Source organism: Chrysochloris asiatica, unplaced genomic scaffold (assembly GCF_000296735.1).
Source record: "Chrysochloris asiatica unplaced genomic scaffold, ChrAsi1.0 scaffold00057, whole genome shotgun sequence".
NCBI classification, from domain to species: domain Eukaryota; kingdom Metazoa; phylum Chordata; class Mammalia; order Afrosoricida; family Chrysochloridae; genus Chrysochloris; species Chrysochloris asiatica.
The window spans coordinates 5,053,476-5,068,999 of record NW_006408575.1 but is presented as its reverse complement, the minus strand read 5'-3'; the positions used below and the strand labels follow the sequence as shown (position 1 = coordinate 5,068,999).

Here is a 15,524-nt window from a genome sequence, read left to right as displayed (position 1 = left end):
ACCACAAAGTTGGTTTTAACTGCCAGGTTAGTGGTTCAAATTTACCAGCCACTCCTTGAAAAACTTAGCTAGGGTCTCTCTGAGTCGAAACTGAGACCGCAGCACTTAACAACAACAGCAACGATGTGATACAGCACTTGACAACAAGGACAACCAATGTGATGGCTGGAATTGTGGTTGCCTTGGCAGGGCCAGACCAAATGATTTCACAGGCTTTATGGACCAGACATTTCCCACCTCTGCCATAAATAAATAGTGCTTCCTAAACAATTGTTACTCCTTTCCCCCTAAATGTACTCTTAATCCAAACACTCATGAGTATTGTTTTAAGGAAGCATTAACTGATTAGCATTTTGCAATGTCCTAAAGATGAGGCTTTCTGCTCCCGTAAAGATTTACAGCCTTGGAAACCCTGTATAGGGTCGCTATGAATTGGGACCAACTCCCCAGCACATAACAAAAACAACAACAAAATTTTCTAATATAATTTTTAATAGCTTTATAATATTCAGAGTCCCTGGTTGGTATAAATGGTTAATGTGCTCAGCTGCTAATGGAAAGGTTGGAGGTTCAAGCCTGCCCAGAGAAGCCTTGGAAGAAACACTGACAATCTACTTTCAAGAAATGAGCCATTGAAAACCCTATGGAGCAGAATTCTACTCTGATATACATGGAGTCGTCATGATCTGGAATTGACTCAACAGCAAGTAGCTAATCTCTATCACAGAAACTGACCTTCTATCTTTGGATGGTTCCTTTGTTTCGCTTTACTATTCTGCTATAACCTGTTGTCAGGGGTGAATAGATTAACTAGTAAATATGATATGCACAGGCTTGCATTGAGCAAGGCATGCATGGCCTTAGTTGCATTTGCTTGCTAGTTTGTGGTGAGCAATTTAACATGGGTCTCATCACCTCTCTGTGGTAGGGGACAGATGAAACTGTATATTGCAGATTAGCTGGAAGGTACCATTGGACACACCTTCCAGATGTTGCAATGACACATCGATATTTGTGTACTCCTTTGTTTCCTTACCTATTTCTTAAAATTGAACTACTGAGTCAGAGTGTCATTGTTTGGAAGGTCCTCAAAACACATTGTCATAGTTCCCTTCAGAAAGATATCTCTGCACAACTTTGTTCATCACCTGCCTAAAGACAAGGCAAGTACAGTCTTAGGAAGTTTACAGGCTAAGTGGAATGTTATAAATACTGTATATAAATACAGTATTTAAATGTCAGATTAGGACACCATTAGCAACACTCTGAGGTTGTCAGTGTTTAATTGTGAACTTATTGTTAAGTGCCATTGAGTCAGTTCTGACTTGTAGGTAGAGACCCTGTATAGAATTTCCAAGGAGTGACTGGTGAGTTTGAACTGCTGACTTTGTGGTTCATACCGACCTTGTGGCCCAGTGCTTATCCTATAGCTCCACACCAAGACTCCATTGTAAACTTAACAGAAGAGATATCAGTTTCTTAAAATGTGAAGGGACAGGAATGATCTCCAGAGCAAGGGAAGGCTACCTCAAGGAGGATGCAGCTGATCTTGGTCTTTAAAGGCAGGCAGAGCAGTAAAGGCCATCAGGTGGGACAAGGGAGTGAGTAGAATCCTGGAGACAACAATGTATAGGACTTATTCAGGACAGTCAATGCAGACCAGTTTAGTTATAAAAGAAGGTGTTGACCTTAGACAAGGAAGAGACTGAAGAGTTGAATGGGACCTATTTATTGAGGGCTTAGAATGCCTAGATAATTTTCCAATAAAAGGGGATTTCAAAATAGACGTGTTTACACCATGACCTCAGTTTTGTAAAATAAAAACAAAAGTGTATATAATACATGCAATTTGTGATACTGTATAGAAAATGCATAGCTGAATATATTCCAAGGTGTTACCATGGCTACTCATGAGTATAGATTAATAATGCTTTTATATATTTTTTCTCTTTTTTTCATTGCTGTAGAAAAATATAGATAGCACTGCATTTGTCAATTCAACACTGTTTTGTAACCTGTACAATTCAATGGAACCAATATTGTTCTATGGTAAATAGTACTGCTTACAAAACAAAACTTCATTAGTTAGTTAGGTTCTTCTGGTCCTAGACCAAGGATGATATCATCCCTCACTGTTCACTTTTCCAGAAGATGTTTGAAATATCAGTGGGGACTTTTTAATTTCTCACAATGATTAGGGAATTCTACATTGTTTTTCTCATGTGGCACTGTGGATTAATGCGCTGGACTGCAAAGTCGGTTTGAACCACAAGGTCAGTGGTTCAAGCTCACCAGCTGCTCTTTGGAAACCCTATATAGGGTCACTATGAGTCAGAATCAACTTGACGGCACACAACAACAACAACAACAACACATATTGTTGTTGCTAGATGCCTTCAAGTCAGGTCCAACTCATAACGATCCTATGTACAACAGAACAAAACACTGCCTGGTCGTGTACCATCCTCACAATTGTTACACTTAAAATCAATGCTGTTGTCACTGTACCAATCCATCTTCTTGGGATCTTTGTCTTTTATGCTGACCCTCCACTTTTACTAAGCATGATGTAATTCTTCAGGGACTGGTCCCTTCTGAAAACATGTCTGAAGTATGAGAGACAAAGTCTCACCATCCTGGATCCTAAGAAGTGTTCTAGCTTTACTTCCTCCAACACAAATTTGTTTGTTCTTCTGGCAGTCCATGGTATTTTTAATATTCTTCTCTAATACCATGACTCAAATGCATTTATTCTTCTATGGTCTGCCTTAATCAATGTTCAACTTTCACATGAATGTGAATTGATTGAAAATACTATGGCTTACAGTGGTCAAAACAGCCTAGTACTGGTACAATGAAATACATAGATCAATGGAATAGCATTCAGGACCCAGAATTAAATCCATCCACATACAGTCAGGTGACTTTTGACAAAAGGCAAAGCACATTAAATGGGGAAGAAATAGTCTCTTTAACAAATGGTACTGGCAAAACTGGAAATCCACTTGCAGAAGAATGAAACTCACACCATATACAAAAACAAACTCAATGTGGATTAAAGACCTTCATGTAAAACCTAGAACTATAAAGATCATCAGTGAAAAAATGGAGACTCTAACACCTGGTATAAATATATTGTCAAGCATAACTAAAAATTTACAAATAGTAGAAGATAAAATAGATAATCTGGACCTCCTAAAAATTAAACACTTAAGTGCATCAAAATATTTCACCAAAGAGAACATGCAGACTGGGAAAAAGATTTTGCAGTGACAGACAAAAGACTAATTTCTAAAATTTGTAGGAAACTACAACACCGCTATAAGAAAAAGACAAATAACCCAATTAAAAACTGGGCAGAAGACATGAACAGACACTTCATCAAGGAAGGCATTCAGGCAGCCAGCAAACATGAAGAAATGTTCACAATCATTAATCATTAGAGGAATACAAATCAAAACAATAATGAGATATCATTTCACTCCAGCATTCATAGCAAAGTTCAAAACAACAGAAAACAACAAATGCTGGTAAAAGGGTGGAGAGACTGGAACTTTCTTGCATTGCTGGTGTGACCGTAAAATGGCTCAACCACTGTGGAAAACAATATGGCGCTTCACAAAAAGTTGGAGACAGAAATCCCGTATGACCCAGCAATCCCTGTACTTGGTATATATCCACAAGAAATAAGATTCAGGACACCAGTAGGTATATGCACACTGAAGTTCATCAAAGCAGTATACACAATAGCAAAAAGATTGAGACAGCCTAAATGTCCATAAATGGAAGAATGGATAAACAAGCTTTGGCACATACACACAATACTGGAGAATAACAATGAGTATGTGAAATGCCTTTTAACATGGAAGAACTTGGAGGACATTGTGCTGAGGGAAATTAGTCAATCATAAAAGGACAAATATTGTAAAAGACTACTATTGAAAAATTCAAGAAAAGGTTTTCATGGTAAAAGAAGCCTTCTTTGAAGTCTACCAGGGGTGGGAGGGAAGGGAGAGTAATTCACTGGCTAGAGGCTAAGCACATGTTAACTCATGTGATTGGGAGGGCAATAGACAAGAAGGGGAAGGGCAATAGACAAGAAGAGGGAGGTTGGCAGAAGAAAGATGAAGATGGATAAAGATACAGGAAGTATACAAGGGCCCAAAGGGATAGAGGTAAATAGTGTTAGATGTACAACTTTGGAACAACAGTGTTCTGTGAGTAGATACATGGACAGAGACACAGGCTGAATGGGAATGGGGGCATATCCATAAATAAGTGAGTTTGAAAGAGGGTATTTGTTCATGGGTATTTTACTGCAAACACAACTCTGAATGTGGTGAAGCATACAGTGGGCAAAATTATAAAAACTTTTTAGGCATTATCCAATACCTTAAGGCAATGAGCTGCTAGGCGTGGGGACTCAGGATCATAGTTTCAGGGGACACCATGGTCAATTGGCATAACATAGTCCACAAAGACAATGTTCTATATCCTACTTTGGTGAGTAGTGTCTGGGGTCTTAAAAGCTCATGAGCGACCATCTAAGGTGCAGATGTTGGTCTCTCCATGTGCAGAAGAAAGAAGAGTGATGATGATTGAAGAAGCTTGGAACCAATTAGTCCAACAGACAAATGGGACATGTGAACATCAGTCTCCGTGACTCTGAGACCAGCAGAACTAGATGGTACTCGGCTAAGAACTAGATGGTACAAATGCTAAGAAAGGGATCAAATGAGGAGGTACTGGATAGAGTGGGAGAAAATAGGGAACAGAACTCAAAATTATTTTTTAAAAAGACCAAGCTTAGTGGTCAGAAAGAGATTGGGGGAACCTGAGACTGTGGCCCTTGATCACGCTTCAGGTCTGGAAAGGAATTCACCCTTGCAGCCCATTTTCAGCTAAGCATTAGATAGGTATATAGGGTGGACAACAATAGTAATGTATGCTTACTATAGAATGGTCAATCATTCAAAACCAAAAGAGCAACATTTACATAAGAACAAAGTTGAGAAGGGTTGGGAAGGTGGGTAGAATGGAAATAGGAACCTCAGGGAGGAAGCAGGATAACTGTTGTTGCATGCAGGGGATTGCAATAGTTGAGATGAAACAAAGTGTATGATTTGTTGAATGTAAAACTGATAGTCTTGCCTGTAAATCTTAAAAGAAAAGAAAAATACCATGGCTTGAGTCAGGAGCACCTTAGTTCTTAAACTGATATATTTGCTCTTGAACACTTTAAAGAGGTTTTACGTAGTAGATTTGCCTGATGAGATGTGTTGTTTGATTTGTTGATGGCTGCTTCCATAATTGTTGATAGTGGTTCTAAGCAAAATGAAGTCTTTGACAACTTCAGTCAAGATGTTAATTATTGGTACAGTTGTAAGGATTTTTGTTTTTTGTACATTGATGTGCAATCTATACTTAGGCTGTGGTCTTTGATTTTCATTAGTATGTTCAGTTCTTTTTGCTTCCAGCAAACAAGGTTGTATCATCTGCATATCACAAGTTGTTAATGAGTCTTCCTCCAATCCTGATGCCACATTCTTCTTTATATAGTACAACTTCTTGGATTATTTGTACATAACACAAATTGAATAAGTATGGTGAAAGGATATAACCCTGGCACACACCTTTCCTGATTTAAAACTATTCAGCATTCCCTTGTGTTCAAATGAATTCCTCTTGGTGTCTGTGCATTCTTTACAATGTTATCCACAGTTTGTCATGATCCACATAGTTGAATGCCTTTGCATAGTCAATAAAGCACAAGTAAACATCTTTCTGGTATTCTCTGCTTAATGATATCCCTTGTTCCATATCTTCTTCTGAATCTGGCTTGAGTTTCTGGCAGTTCTCTATTGATGTACTGTTGCAGCTGTTTTTGAATTATCTGTAGCAAAATTGTCTTTGATGCGATATTAATGATAATGTCCTATGATGTCCACGTTCCACTGGGTCACCTCTCTTTGAAATGGCGGTAACTATTGATTTCTTCAGATTAGTTGACCATATAGCTGTCTTCCAAGTTTCTTTGCTCCAGTGCGACATCAGTTTGTTTTAAAAATTTCTATTTGTATTCTGTCAATTCCTGGAGCCTAATTTTTAGCCATTGCCTTCAGTTCAGCTTTCTGCATCATTCAATAATTTGCCCTTAGAATCTTTCAATACTGCAATTCAAAGCTTGAGTTTTTCTTCAGTTCTTTCACTTGAGAAATGCTTCGTGTGTTCTTCCCTTTTGATTTTCTAACTCCAGGTCTTTGCACATTTCATTATAATACTTGAATTTGTCTTCTCAAGCTGCCCTTTGAGATTTTCTGCTCAGCTCTTTTATTTCCTAATTTGCCACCTTCGCTTTAGCATCTCTACACTGGAATGCAAGTTTCAGAGTCTCTTCTGACATCCGTTTTGTCCTTTTCTTTCTTTCTTTTTAATGACCTTTTGCTTCGTGTATGATGTTCTTGATGTCATCCCACAACTCTTCTGGTCTTCTATCATGAGTTTCTAATACATCAAATCTGTTCTTGAGATAGTCTCTAAACTCAGGAAGGATATGTTCAAGGATATATTTTGGCTCTCGTGGACTTGTTTCCATTTTCTTCACTTTAGCCTGAACTTTCATACAAACAACTTATGGTTTGTACCATGGTTTGTCCCTGGCCTTGTTTTGGCTGATAATATTGAGCTTTTCTATTGTGTCTTCTCTGTGTGTTCCTTCTGGTGAGGTCTATGTATATAGTCATCTTTTATGTTGCTTAAAAAAGGTATTTGCAATGAATAAGTCATTGTTCTTTCAAAATGCTATCCTGCTACATCCAGCCTAATTTCTATCACCAAGGCCATAATTTCCAATTACATATCCATCTTCTTTGTTTCCAACCTTCACATTCCAATCTCCAGTAGTTATCAATACACCTTGATTGCATGTTTGATCAATTTCAGACTGAAGAAGCTGATGGAATTCTTCAATCTCTTCATCACTGACTTTAGTTGTTGGTATGTAAATTTGAATAATAATGGTGTTAACTGGTCTTCCTTGTAGTTGTATGCATATTATCCTATCCCAGACAACATTGTACTACAAGCTAGATCTTGAAATGTTCTTTTTGATGATGAATATTATGCCATTCCTCTTGAATTTGTTGTTCCTGGTGTAACAAACCATATGATTGTTAGATACTCAATGGTCAATACTACTCCACTTCAGTTCATTAATGCCTAGGATATTTATCTTTAAGTGTTACATTTTATTTTTGACAGCTTCTAATTTTCCTAAATTCATACTTTGTACATTCCATGTTCTGACTGTTAATGGATGTTTCCAGCTACTTCTACTCGTTTTGAGTTGTTCTCCCCATCAACACATGAAGGTCATGGAAGCTTTATTACATTTGAGTCATCATACTCAACTCTTCTTTAGGAGACAGCTTTTATCCAGTCATGATCTGAGTGCCTTTCAACCTGAGGGACTCATCTTCTGGCACTATGTTTGACAATATTCCTCTGCTATTCATAAGGTTTTCAGTGGCTAAAAATTCAAAAAGAGTCTGCCTCTTCTTCTTCCTAATCTGCCTTACTCTGGAAATTCAGCTGAAACTGGTCCACCATGGGTTACTCTGCTGGTATTTAAAGTACCCATTGCATAGATCCTTACATCATAGCAACATATAAGGCAGCACAGTATGACAAACTGACAGCTGAGTGCTGGGGGATGCTATAATTGAATCTTAAACTTCAATTTAGCTTATGCAAAATATGCATGTAGACCAAGAGACAGTCATTCAGACAAAGCAGGGGATACTGCATGGTTTAAAAACAAAAAAGGCATAATCAGAGTTGTATCCTTTAACCATACTGATTCAATCTATTGGTGTTGTTGTTAAGTGCTGTTGAGTCTGTTCCGACTCATAGCATCCCCATATAGGGTTCCTGAGGAGTGCCTGGTGAGTTTGAATCACCAACCTTGTGGCTTAGTGCATTATCCTGCAACTCCACACTGAACAAATAATCTAAAAAACTAGATCATATGAAGTAGAATGAGGCATTAGGATTGGAGCAAGACTCATTAATAATCTACCATTTGCAGAGACTGATGAAGATCAAAGACTACAGCTTTCACTATGGATTACACCTCCAAATAAAGAAAACAAAAATCTTCCCAACTGAACCAATGAACAGCATCATGATAAATGGAGAAGAGATTGAAGTTGTCAAGGATTTCATTTGATTTGGATCTACAATCAATACCCATGGAAGCAGCAGTTAGGAAATCAAACAGCATATAGGACTGGCAAATCTGCTATAAAAGACCTCTTTTAAAAAATGTTAAAAAGCAAAGATGTCACTTTGAAGACTAAAGTACACCTGACCCAAACTATGGTATATCCAATTGCCTCATATGCATGTGAAATTTGGATAATGAATAAGGAAGACTGAACAACTGATGCCTTTGAATTATGATGTTGAAGAAGAATATCAAATATACCATGGATTGCCAGAAGAGTGAACAAATCTGTCTTAGAAGAAGTACAGCTAGAAATCTCCTTAGCAGTGAGACTGGCAAGACTTTGTCTCAAGTACTTTGGATATGTGATCAGAAGGCACCTATCGCTGGAGAAGGACCTCGTGCTTGGTGAAACAGAGGTTCAGTGAAAAAGATGAATTGACATGATGACTACAACAATGGGCTCAAACATAGTAATGATTGTTAGGCTGGCACAGGACAGGGCAGTGTTTCATTCTATTATACATAGGATTACTATGACTATGAACTGACTCAATGGCACCTAACAACAACATAATTGAGGGTGGGGCCTGGGGATGTTTAATGTTCTAGAGTGAATGGTCCAATTCACACAAGGAAGAGTCCTCTCATTAAAAATGCCAGTTAATATTCCAGTTAAGAAACAATGAATTCTAGATTTGGAGGCTATCACCAAAAGAAACAGATTCAGGAGAACTTATGCATAAATAAGTTTAGTGGACGGATAATGGCTAACTTAAAAAACAACAGGGCTTCTAGGGGGATCTGGTAATTAGAACTAATGAGCAGTCCTTCATAGTTCTAGTATCAAAATTAATGTTTCTAGTTTTTTCATTGTGTCACTTTGCTTGAGATTTAAGATTCAGATGCTTGAGTCAGAGACCTCCGTGTACACCATATGACAATGATTTAAAATCCTCCATGGTTGTATTCAATAGGAAGAGATAATTCCCAAAATAAAATCAGAAAGAATGGATGTTGGCTTGCCAAAAGCCAAGCAATTGGCAGCACAACACAGTTATTTCCTTTTCATTCAAATTATATCTGCAGTCTCTTTTGAGAAAGCATGGCACATAAAATTGAGAATAAGAAGTCCTAAATCCACACTAAGTCATATGAAATGGTCCAACTCTTTGTGAGGAAGTTAGCTCTGGGCTCACCATGTGACCCTAGCATCTCCTCCTCTTGCTTTTCCCATTCCTTCCTCAGGTAGTGGAAGCTGTTAATGGTACAACCAACAACTGCCAGAATAATGCGACTGTAATGCTGACACCCACCATGGACTCCAGGCTCTACATGCTCTCCTTCTTGCCCTTTCTGGTGTTACTGGCCCTCATCCGGAACCTCAGAGTCCTGACCATCTTCTCCATGTTGGCCAACATCAGCATGCTGGTCAGCCTGGTCATCATCACCCAGTACATCGCCCAAGTTAGTGCACAATGCATGCCTAAGCCCTACAGTGTTCAGAGCTTTTGTGTTCATAGTAGACATTTCAGTGAACCTTGAGGGTGGTAGGTATATTTCTCACTTTTCAGTCTAGTCTTCACCTCAAGTAGGATTCTTCTACAGGATGTCTGTATGCAATCTCATTCTTCTAAATATCTTCTTTTTTATATTGTTTCTTCAATGCCTGAATTTTTAAGTTACATTCTGAATTTTAAAAAATGCTTTGCAAGGAAAATATCTTGATTGGTGAACTACAGATCATTCCTGCAATTGATTGGAAAATAGCAAAAACAAAATAAAAAACAGGTTTTTCCACCACAGCTAAAACATATTGAAATATTCATAGTCTTATATCCTCTAGGCTATAATTCTAAACACCCAAACTTATCCCCTAGGGAGCCCAAGAGAGACAGAAAATTAAAAAAGAAAAAAGTTGCAGAGATTTAAATAGAAATTTAATAAAAATAATGAATTAGTAATATTTTAGAATAACATAACAGTGTTATACTCCTTAGGTTGCATTGATGACTTCTGCAGAATTATATTTCCTAATGGGATAATTGCCTCTGATTCAATTTTGGACTATTCCAAAGGGTGCCCAAGTAGAGAAATGGTTCTTTAATTATTTGTGCATTCTAGGGTCCAAGATATATAAAGTGTTTATTTAAGTTACTTTGGGTCTTTACAACTCATGGCTTGTTGAAGAAAAGAGAACTTTCACTTTTAAGTAATTGCTTTGAACTTCTTACAATATCATTGTAACTAAAGTCATAGTAATTTTCCACACCCATAGTCACTATCCATTCAAAGGTTTGCATGGATGCTTTAGGATGGGATTAATCTATGATGTGTAAGATTTTTTTTCTTTTCTTGTTTTTCAAGGTTTCTGATCAACCAAGCTCCCTTCATGAGATGGTAGCCATTAATACTTTGATTCTATGTTGCTTTCATCTGGTTCTTTAGTGTTGATATCAACTTTGATCCTTGTCTACTTCTCTTCAAAGTTTCCTGAACCTCTTGGCATTCTATTAAAAAGATGCAAGTCTACTCTTAGAGTAACCCTCTCTTAAAGATGTCAAATGTGCTTTGAGAATAAATGTCTTATCTCATTTTTCTTTCCTGTAGGGAATTCCAGACCTCAGCAGGTTACCACTAGTAGCAAGTTGGAAGACGTACCCTCTCTTCTTTGGAACGGCCGTGTTTTCGTTTGAAAGCATTGGTGTGGTAAGATTTAAAGTGGGGTGAACTTTGCTGTGAGTAGTTTTTGAAATGGTTTTAAGAGCTCTGGATTTCTGTGTTCTCTTGGCCATTCTGTTGGGCCTGATGGAAAATACATTACAGTAAAAGTAACTCCTGATTTGACTTGGGTCAATTGTCACCAGCAGAAGTTACAATTCAGAGGCAGTCAGTTGAAAAAGTTTCATTTTTATTCTTTGTATTCATATCACATAGCTTTCTTGAAAATGAGTTTCCTAATATTTTAAAATAAAAAACTAATAAAGTTATACGTTTAAATTAGATTTAATTTTTTAAAAAAGCATTTTTCAACGAGAAAGTACTGTATATTTACAATAGGTATTATACAGTTTCAAGGAGCCCTGGTAGCATAGAGGTTAAGGTTAGCAGTTTGAATCTATGAGTCTCTCCGTGGGAGAAAGATGGGACTTTCTGCTCTCATAAGGATTTACAGTCTCCGAAACCCTATACAGGGTTGCTATGAGTCGAATTGACTCAACAACACAATACCTCCACCACCATCACATAGTTTCCGGAGCCCGGTGACTCCATAGGATAAACATTGGACTCCGAGGCCATCAGTCTCTCTGCTGAAGAAAGATGAGATTTTTCTGTACCTGCAAAGATCTACAGCCTTGGAAAACCTATACAGGGTGTCTGTGAGTTGAAAGTGACTTGATGACACTTAACAACAGCAACATCATATAGTTTCTACTTCGACTCTTGAAGAAAGGTAATGCTGCTTTTGTATGTTAAAAAAAAATTATGTTTAATTTGCATGCAGTAAAATGTACTTTTCTGTGTACATTCAGTGAGTTTTGAGAAGTGGATACAGTCACTTAGCTACTACCACAATCAGGAAGGAAAACAAAGATTCCCTCATGCATGTCTTCTCCCTGCACTACAAACCCCTGGCAACCACCAATTGTTCTCTATCTCTATTCTAATTTTTCCTTAATGTCATGTACATTGAATTTACAGTTGTTTTGGAGTCTTGGTATGGTGCTATAGGATAAGCACTGAACTGCTAATCTCAAGGTCTGCGGTGCAAACTTACCAGCTGCTCTGCAGAAACCCTATACAGAGTTGGTATGAGCCAGAACCAACTGTATGATACTTAATGATAACAACAATATCGTTTTTGTTGTTGTTAAGTGCTGTCAAGTCAGTTTGGACTCATAACCATGCTATGTGCAACAGAATGAAACACTGTGGGCCCAGTCCTACACCTTCCTTTCTTGTTAGGTTTGAATCCATTGTTACATCTACTTTGTCAATCAGTCTTCTGAGGGTCTTCCTCTTTTTAAATTTTGGAACTTCAAAAACTGGAACTTCTACTTTTCCAAGTACGATGTCATTCTCCAAGGATAACTCCCTCCTTATAACTTATCCAAAGTATATGAGAGGAAGTTTCACCATATTGTCTTCTAAGGAGCATTCTGACTGTACTTCATCTAGGACAGATTTGTGCATTCTTCTGGCAGTTGAAGGTATATTCAATAGTCTTCATCAATACCATAAATGAAAGGCATTAATTCTTCTTTAAGGAACCCTGGTAGAACTATAGGGTAGGCACTGAACTGCTAACCACAAGATCAGCAGTTCAAATCCACCAGAAGAAAAATGAAGCTTTCTGTTCCCATAAAGATTTATAGCCTTGAAAACCCCTATATAGGGCTGCTATTAATTGGAATCAATTATATGGTGGTGGGGGGAGACGGGGGGCCAGGTAACTCTTCTTTGATCTTCCTTATTCTTTGTCCAATTTTCACATGGCCCAAGAACATCTTAGTCTTCAAAATGACACCTTTACTTTTTGATACTTTAAAGTTTTCTCTTGCAGCAGATTTGCCAAATGCAATAGATCATTTGATGTCCTAACTAGTGCTTCCATGGGCATTAATTGTGGATCCAAGTAAAATGAAATCCTTGACAACTTAAGTATTTTCCATTTGTGATGTGTTGCTTATTGGTTCAGTTGTGAGGAATTTTGTTTTCTTCATGTTGAACTGTAATCCACAGTGAAGGCTACAGCGTTTGATCTTCGTCAGTAAGTATGTCAAGTCTTTCTCACTTTCAGCAAACAAATTGTGGTGTTTGCAAATGAGTCTTCTTCCAGTCCTAATGCTGTATTCTACTTCATATAATTTGACTTCTTGAATTCAGGCTAAAGCCTGAATAAATATAGTGAAAGGATACAACCCTGACACATACCTTTCCTGATTTTAAACTTGTATTTTGGTTTAAAATCCACAAAAATAGGACTATCCTTTTTCTATTTTTCTTAAATGATGAATGTGGATCATTTAGGAGATTTGATAATCTGGATGAATATATGGGAAAGCCAAGTGTACCGATGAAAAATGAAGGAAGTGAGTCCTGAAAATCATTCACTTGTACAGGTTTTAAACTTGGATGATATAGCTCCAAAATAATAACCACACCATCAGTTCTCACTGAAGAGCTGAAGCATTCTATCTTGCTAATCGCCACCCATTTAAGGGCTCTGATACAATTTGAAATCACCACCACAACAATAAAACACACCTGTTTGGCAGCTAGACAAAGCAGGCCACCTCAGAGAGAATCCATGGATTAAATAAGTATGGTGAAAGGATGCAACTCTGACACACACCTTTCCTGATTTTAAAACCACACAGTATCCCCTTGTTTGAACTTCTGATTTTTGGTCTATGTACAGGTTTATCATGAGCAACATTTAGTGCTCTGAAGTCCCATTCTTTACAATGTAAACCATAATTTGTTTTGATCCAAATAGTCTGATGTCTTTGCATAGTGAAAACTCGTGGGTGAACAACTTTCTGTGTATCCTCTGTTTTCAGCCAAGAACCATCTGATGCCAGCAATTTTATTCCTCATTCCACATCCTCTTCTGAATCTGACTTGAATTTCTGGCAGCTCCCTGTTGATGCACTGCTGCAATCATTTTTAGATTATCTTCAGCCTCTGATATTATTTGATGATTTCCACATCCTATTGGGTCATTTTCCTTTGGAATGAGCACAAATATGTCTCTCGGCAGTCTGTTGACCAAATAGCTGTTTTCCACATTTCTTGGCATAGACTAGTGAGGATCCATTTCTGTTAGTGGGTATCCATTTGTTTGAATCCTGGTGTGACACCAAAGGATAAACACTCAACCTTAAGATTAGTTTGAACTGCAAGGTCAATGGTTCAATGTCACTAGCCACTCTTCAGAAACCCTATGCAGAGTCGCTATGAGAGTCGAAACCCACTCAATGGCACTTAACAACAACAGCCATTTGTTGAAACATCTCAGCTTGTATTCCATCCGTTTTCTGGTGCCTTGTTTTTTGACAATGTCTTCAGTCCAGCTTGAATTTCTGCCTTCAATATAATTGATTCATGATTCATATGCTATCTCTTGAAATAGTTGAATGCTGACCAATTCTTTTTGGTACAGTGACTGTGTATTCCTCCATCTTCTTTTGATGCTTCCTGCATTATTCAATATTTTCCCATAGAATCTTACAACGTTTCAACTCGAGACTTGAATTTGTTTTCTTTAGTTCATTCAACTTGAGAAATGACAAGTGTGTTCTCCTCTTTAGGTTTTCTACCATCAAGTCTTTGCACATTTCAGTGTAATACTTTATTCTCTTCTTTCACTGCCCTTTAAAATCTTCTGTTCACCTCTTTTACTTCATCATTTCTTCCTTTCCCTTTAGTTTCTCTGTATTCTAAAATAAATTTCAGAGTCTTTCTGATATCAGTTTTGTTATTTTCTTTCTTTCCTATCTTTTTAATTCTTCATGGATTATGTTCTTGATGTCATCCTACAACTTGTTCAGTCTTTGGTCAGTAGTGTACAGTGCATCAAATCTGTTCTCAAAATGGTCTCTAAATTCAGGAAGGTTATACACTTAAGGCTGTATTTTTTGCTCTTATAAACTTGTTTTAATTTTCGTCAGCTTCAACGTGAACTTGTGCATGAGCAATTGGTGGTCTATTCCACAGCTGGTCCCTAGCATTGTTCTGACTGATGATATTAAGCTCCTTTATCATATCTTTTCACAGATATGCTTGTTGCTATTGTTGTTACATGTGATCGAGTCAGTACTGACTCATAGCAACTCTATGCACAACAGAATGAAACACTGCCTGGTCTTGGACCAATCTCATAATTGTTGCTATGCCTGAGCCCATCGCCGCCTCCACTGTGCCAATACACCTTGCTGGGGGTCTTCCCCTTTTTCTTTGACCCTCCACTTTACCAAATATGACATCCAGTGACCAGTCACTCCTGACAATATGTCCGAAGTATGATAGATTAAAATTGGCCACTATGGTTTCCAAGGAACACTCTGGTTGTACCTCTTCCTGTTTGTTTGTTCTTTTGGCAGTCCATGGTATTCTCAATATTCTCCTCCAACACCATAACGCAAATGCATCAACTCTTCCATGGTCTTCCTTATTTACGGCACAATTTTCGCATGCATATGAAGTTAGGTCAGGCTCACCTTAGTCTTCAAATTGACAAGAGTAACTTCAACACTTAAAGAGGTCTTGAGCAGCAGATGTGCCAATGCAATACATC

At 37.8% G+C, this 15,524-nt stretch overlaps 1 protein-coding gene across 1 annotated transcript in view; it reads left to right on the top strand.

Moving 5' to 3' along the window:
- Nucleotides 1–15,524, top strand: part of SLC36A2 (solute carrier family 36 (proton/amino acid symporter), member 2) — a 98,461-nt gene that overhangs the window by 19,783 nt on the left and 63,154 nt on the right. The window contains exons 6-7 of the mRNA XM_006863948.1: nucleotides 9,473–9,691; nucleotides 10,835–10,933. Coding sequence (XP_006864010.1) covers nucleotides 9,473–9,691; nucleotides 10,835–10,933 — 318 coding nt within the window. The remainder of the gene's footprint in view (nucleotides 1–9,472; nucleotides 9,692–10,834; nucleotides 10,934–15,524) is intronic.